The sequence below is a fragment of the Grammomys surdaster genome, unplaced genomic scaffold, assembly GCF_004785775.1.
Source record: "Grammomys surdaster isolate TR1022 unplaced genomic scaffold, NIH_TR_1.0 374, whole genome shotgun sequence".
Lineage (NCBI taxonomy): Eukaryota > Metazoa > Chordata > Mammalia > Rodentia > Muridae > Grammomys > Grammomys surdaster.
Window position 1 is genome coordinate 1,629,886 of NW_021604793.1, and position 6,487 is coordinate 1,636,372.

The window sequence follows — 6,487 nt, forward strand, 5'->3', positions numbered from 1 at the left end:
CGAGCCCCAGCAATGTCTGCTTTCCATCTGTGAAAAGCTGGTTGCAAGTGCCAAGACGTTCTAGCTCAAGGCTAAGTGAGAGATGAGTGCCAGCACCCTAGTCTTTGGGTCCTGTGGTCCTACTTTGAGGAAAGATGTGGGATCTCTGGATCCACCAGAGACAATCTTCTTGCTTTGAATCTAACCTGCCGGGATCCTACTGCACTTCTGTAACAGAAAGCCTGATTCTTAAGTTTAGCCCCTCCTCTCCTCTTCCAGGTTTCTCCCCTGGGGAAGAGACATACTAAACGGGGGCCAGCACTGGGCTTGGTCGATATGAGAGCCCCCTTTGTCCTTCAGGCCCACCTGCCCACACTGTCTTTCCAGAGTCTCCCAAGTTAGGTGGAACTCAGATGCTTACTTATGGATTGCTTACTATGGGAGGCAGCTGGCTAGAGGGTGGGGTGACCTTGCAGGCAGCTGGAGGGGGGCATTGTGTGGGGCAGATTCATTATTGATGAGCCCTGCACCCCAGGCTACTAATGAGTCCAGGCTGGCTGCCCTAATTGATGTCAAGAAACTTGAGACCCCCAGATCATCTTCCCGCTTGCCAGATGCCTCTCCTGAGCCCCTTCCCCCTCTGACACCTCCAGCCGCTCTGTTTACTTCCTTCACTCCTCCTTTCCATTTCCACCAACTCAGGCAAAGAGAGGGTTCGGTGGCTGATCTCCACAGACACCGTGTTCCTCTGGATTGCTCAAGCCTCAGAGTGGGAGACACATTCTATCTGCAGGGTAGGGTGGTTGAGGAGAGGCAGCTCAGCTCAGAGACAGACATAGAAGAATCAAAGTAAGCTCAGAGATGGTACTAGATCACACCCATGGCATGCCTGAGCCCAAGAAGTTCCTTAATTAGAGGGAGATCTTGTCACTCTCTTCAGAAGCAAAGGTATCTACCATATAATGACATACACATGACACCAGTCCTAAGTACCAGCCCACTACTCTTCACCATATCCTCATTACAGTGGGAGACATTTTTAATTCAGTCCCTGGAGTTGGTGTTAACGTTTTCCAGTAGTGTCTCCTCATTGAGAGTTCTTGCTATCATATTGGGTGCTTCTCTGCCTCACTGTGTTTCTGCTGCCTCAGTCCCTCTTCCTTTATGGGTTCTGGGAAGACATTCCTTAAGTATAGGATTTTAAGACCTTAAACTGGTGTGTGGTTCAGGTGGAGGAATATTTGAAGGTGCCAGAAATCTGAGTTAATAATAATAGCCCTGTTGATGGGGAGAGTTGGATCTCATGCCTCTGTGTCACAAATCCCCAGAAATTTGTGGCTATGCTGCCCTCTGGTGGCAAAATCCTGGTCTAGCAGGTCATAACCATCTTTACCTTATTCAGCCTTTTGCACATCAGGACAGACCTTGAGAAGAGGATCCTGGGTCTCCCTCATGTTACACGATTTCTCTTTGAAGACCAGAGGTCTCTAGCATGTTGGTTAAGAATAAGGGATTTCAAAGTCAGGCAATACTGAGTGTGACTTGTTCTGCTATACAGTGTGACCTTGGACATGTTACATAAACTCCAGACCTCAGCATTTCCTGGTATAGATGGGGTTAATGGTACCATCACAGGATTGCTACACTTCCGATGCAAATCAACAACCTGAGATCAGATCCCTAGAACACACATAAAAGCCCGACACAATAGCATATACATCTAATATCTCATTGTACTCAGGAGAATTGACAGGCTAGCTAGCCTACTATGCTCAGCAGTAAACAAGAGACCCTGTCTCAAGCAAGATAGAAGGTGAGGACCAACATTCAAATTCAAGTTTGTCTTCTGACTTCCACATAAATACAAGCGTACACACATACACAGGAAGAAAACTTAGATGAGCTCATGTATGTAAACCACTTCGTGCCTTTCACCCTGTCCTTGCATTGTCACACAATAGCAATTGCAACACAAAACCCCAAAGGACTGGTGATTAAAGGCACTTGTCACTAAGCCTAATAACCTGAGTCTGATTATTTTTATCTTTTCTTTTTTGAGACAGGGTTTTTCTGTGTAGCCCTGGCTGTCCTGGAACTGGCTCTGTAGACCTTGGCTGGCCTTAACTGCCTCTGCCTCCCTAGTACTGGGATTAAAGGCGTGTGTCACCCTCTGCCTGGCATGAATTCACTTGGAGGAAGAAAACTAAGTTCTACAAGTTGTCTTCTGAACTCTGTTTCATGCTGTGTGGCATGTGGCCTCTCCCACACACAAAATGTGCAAACAACAACAAAAAGCCTAATGGGCTTTCCTTTCGCTTTATTTTTCCTGATTTAAGGGAAGCCCAGGTGTTGTACCATCTTTTCTCACCTTTCATAGGGACCTCTCTCTGCATTTTTCATAATTTTCAACCACAAAGAGAAGAGATTTCTTGTTTTTCTTGGTGGCAGGTAAGCCCCACCTAGTGGGAGCTAGATGAGGAACAACAAAGGAGTTGACACCCCTCCCCCCCCCTTTTCTGATTTTTCAAGACAAGTTTTCTGTGTAGCCTTGTTTGTCCTGGAATTCACTCTGTAGACCAGGCTGGCCTCAAACTCAGATTTCCACCTGCCTCTGCCTCCCAAGTGCTAGGATTAAAGGCAATTACCATCTGACTCCTTTCTCTCCCTCTATTTTCTTTTTCTCTCCCTCAGGTCTCAAGTAGCCCAGGATGGCCTTAAACTTACCATGCAGTGTGTGGCTAAGGATGGCCTTGAACTGATCTTCATGCCTCATCTCCAGAATTCTGGGATTATAAGCATGTGCCACCATACCTCATTCTCTTCCTTTGTCTTTTAATGACCTAGACGTTTCTGGGGTAGGGGAAATAACACTACTAGTTTCTAGTGGAAATAGGCCCATGGGAGACAGACATTTCCTTTTTGGCCTACTTTCTGGGTCTAGGATGGGTTTGGAGAGTAGGGTGCAAGGACAGACTGCAACTTTGTTCAATGGGGGCAGTGGGTGGGGTTTATTGCACTTGCAACAGAGTTTAAATAAGTTGGGGGGGGGTTCTGGAGGAGAGGGGAGGGTTGGCTAGGAAGGGAAGGGCAGCGTCAGTGCAGCTGTGGGCAGAACCCAGGTCATACAGGCCTGGGGCTTCCCGTTCTCTGGGGAATGAGTGAGCCTGTTTGACCAGGCTGAGGTTCCAGGTCTGTTTGCCACTGTGTCCTGGTTAGGGTCCTGGGCAATTCCTGACTTGTCCTAAGTCAGAAATAAATAGGACCCTAGGCCCAGGTTTGCAGCTGACCCAAATGCCATCCTGGGTCTGCTAGCATAGGTTCTTAGAATCTGAGACTGGGCTCCAGATCAATCCCAGGCCCCAGACTGGGTCTGGCTCCATTCTCATTCTGACTTCCGTGGATCTGGGTCTGGGCCAGCATTGACCTCTGTTTGGGATTTGTCCTGAGCTGGTCCTGCAGCACCATCCATGGTTAGTGTTCTTCATTGGCCTTCCAGGATAGGGGCTGTTGGAGTTGCCAGGTCTTACTCCCCAAGTCTCAGGCTCTTAGCTGCAGGCTTCCTTTGGTTCTCTGGCAAGACCAAAGATGCATCTTTGCAGGCAGGAATCAGACGGGAAGTCCTGGTGGCATGCCCAGCCCAGAGAACCATGACTGGATTCCCTAATTACGGCTCCAAGTTGATTTCAGAAAAGTCTCCAAAATGTAAAGGCTGAAGAAAGGCTGGAGCTTCTGTCCCTGGACCTGAGGCCCCCATCCATGAGAGGGCATGTGTAAACAAGGGTCCTTCACAGTGCGTGGGGGGAAGGATCCACAAGCTTCTTGCCCCCCAGCTCTGGCCCTTCAAGTATGTCTCTGGACTAAGGAGAAGAGGTTCTCCCTAGCCCTCAGCACCTTCAGGAAGTGCCTAGTCCCTCCCTGTTGGAAGGTAGTGGACTGGCTCTTCAGGATCAGGAGTCTGAGATCAGGAGGGCTCAGGCATCTGAGGTGGCTGGAGGCTTGAGCTGAGCTTTTTCCATGGCTGTGCCATAGGGGAGGGAGCGTTTGAAGAAGCCGAGCTGATGAGAAAAGAGGTATGATTAGAGATCATATTCTCCCCAACCATGGATCCAGGGGAATGAAGAGTCTCCTGCCTCTATCCTCCCCACTTTGCCAAAGTGGCTTCATTCAGGTACTTTCCCAAGGGGTCCAATCGATGTGGGAGATCTAAAATCGGGGGTTATTATGGGACAGTCATTTATCAGAGTTTTAAAATAATACTAGTTAAGTCAGGAAGGGTAAACAAGTTCAACTCAACAAGTGCCACATCTGAGCCTAGCAGTGACTGCCACCTGTAGGATACCATCACTTATTCTTAGATAGATGTTGGAAGAAACAACAGCACAAATGCCATCATGTATTTGCCATCTGTGGTTTTGCAATATGGGCAAACTTATTATGAGACAGGAGGTCTCTTTGTAAACTGGAGGCTGCAGACTGAAGGGAGGGGTCTAATAGGAAAAGAGAAGGTGGTGTGTGGGTAGCTAGGGCAGAGATGGGGACCTGTGCTGGAAAACAGATCTGAGGGTGGACTCTTTGATTCTACTAGGTAAAAGGCAGAGTTCGACAGATGGAAAGCCAAGTCCAGGCTAGGCGTGGCTGACCTTGTAGAGGACATAGATGAGCAGACCTAGGAGCAGGAGGCCAAAAAGGATGGCTAGGATGATGATCCATAACGGGACCCCATTGCTGCCTTCTGCCTTGGTCCACTGCACGGCTGTGGCCACCTGTGGACAAGCCAATGACACTGAGAACCCGTGTCATTTTTCCCGCAATATTCCCAGTTACCTCCGTCTGTTGGATCTGTACCCAACTCTCATTTTTAGCTAACAGCATTCTGAACTTAAGAGTCTGAAGTGCACAAGTGTCTCTGCGTTCACATCTGCTGTTTTCTCCACCCAGAATCTTCCTTTCTGGAGCAGTCTAGTTAATTTCTTCAGTCCTCAGCCTGTACACCACTTCTTCCAGGAAGTCCTTCCTGACTCTGTAAGACTGGGTTCAGGTATTCCTCTGACATGTTTCCATAGACTGTCTTGCCACATGCACGCTGATGTCACTGCCCTCTAGGCTGTGGACTCCAGAGCACAGACACGTGTTAATCTGTCTGATCACTTTATCTCTGGACTTACAAAGTCAGGAAATATTTGTACAAAGCAAGACCAGCCTCTATCCATGTCCTCATCCTGCTTCTGACATTCATGAGCTTGCCTTCTTTGATCCAGACCTCTGACCTTGAACTCACCTGAAGTTTCTTTTGGGGTAGTTGCCGAGGCAGGATTTGGTAGGGCATCTTCAGGGCTTCATATACAGCTTCACACTGAAGACTAAATGGCTGGTATTCTCGCTGTGGGTGGAGAAAGGTGGTCAGGACAACCCCTGTGGGATCCAGAGGACACAGGGCTTCCCCACAGTCTGTCCCAAGATGCGATCTTTCCCTATTATGGACTCACTCTCTCTGATTATCTTGATATTCCTTATGAGGAAGAATAAATGTAAAATTGTGTAATTATAGCTGAGTAATGAATGCATAATCAAATAACTACATGTTCAATATATATTTTTAAATGATTAATGTGGGTTAACATCCAGGATCATGGTTGGTCTACAATGTGTATTCAATAAATGATGGCTTTTTTCTCTTCCTGCTTTTGCTTGTCTGTTCACTATGGATTCATCTTGCCCCCTAGTTTCTTAAGTATTTTAAAAAATTAACTGGGTCATCACCTTTAAAGGCGTGGTGGCACACGCTTTTAATCTCAGCACTCAGGAGGCAGAGGCTGGCAGATCTGAGTTCCAGACCAGGCTAGTCTACAGAGCAAGTTCCAGGCCAGCTAGGGCTACACACAGAAACTCTTCTTGAAAAACAAAACAAAACAAAATTTACACTTTGTGTGAGCATGTGTATATGTGTACATATGTGTTATCTGTGTATGTACACATGCCAGTGCACATCTGTGGAGGTCAGAGGAGAACTTTCACAAGTCAGTTTTTGCCTCCCACCTTGTTGAGGTTGGATCTGTCTTGTTTCTTCCACTGTACTGCATACTCTAGGCTAGCTAAGCCACAGAACTCAGCTTTGTCCTTGGGTCCTAGGAATTAAACTCAAGTGGTCAGGCTTGCAGACCAGTTAATTTACACACTGAACCATCTCCCCAATCCTCATTTCTTTGTTCTTATTTATTCTTAAACATTTATTCATTCATTCATTTGAGGGAGAGAGAGAGAGAGAGAGAGAGAGAGGGAGGGAGAGAGAGAGAAAATGTTTGGGCATCAACATGCCGAGGTTTGCCTAAGGAAGTCAGAGGACAGCTAGAGGGAATCAAGCCTCTCATTCTGTCACGTGGGTTTTAGAGATCAAACTCAGGTTGTTAGGCTTGGAGGTGGGGACCTTTACCCACTCACCGAGCCATCTTATACTCCTTCTTTCCGTTTAACTTTTCTCCTCCTCCTCCTCCTCCTCCTCCTCCTCCTC

General features: G+C 47.4%; 1 protein-coding gene across 2 annotated transcripts in view; it reads right to left on the reverse strand.

Moving 5' to 3' along the window:
• Positions 1 to 2,963: 2,963 nt before the first annotated feature.
• Itga5 (integrin subunit alpha 5) overlaps positions 2,964 to 6,487 on the reverse strand; it is a 23,118-nt gene continuing 19,594 nt past the window's right edge. For both annotated transcript variants that reach the window (XM_028781168.1, XM_028781169.1), the window contains exons 28-30: positions 5,258 to 5,359; positions 4,620 to 4,742; positions 2,964 to 4,034 (exon numbers count right to left, since the gene is read on the reverse strand). In XM_028781168.1, the coding sequence (XP_028637001.1) occupies positions 3,951 to 4,034; positions 4,620 to 4,742; positions 5,258 to 5,359 (309 nt within the window). In that variant the 3' untranslated portion in view covers positions 2,964 to 3,950. The remainder of the gene's footprint in view (positions 4,035 to 4,619; positions 4,743 to 5,257; positions 5,360 to 6,487) is intronic.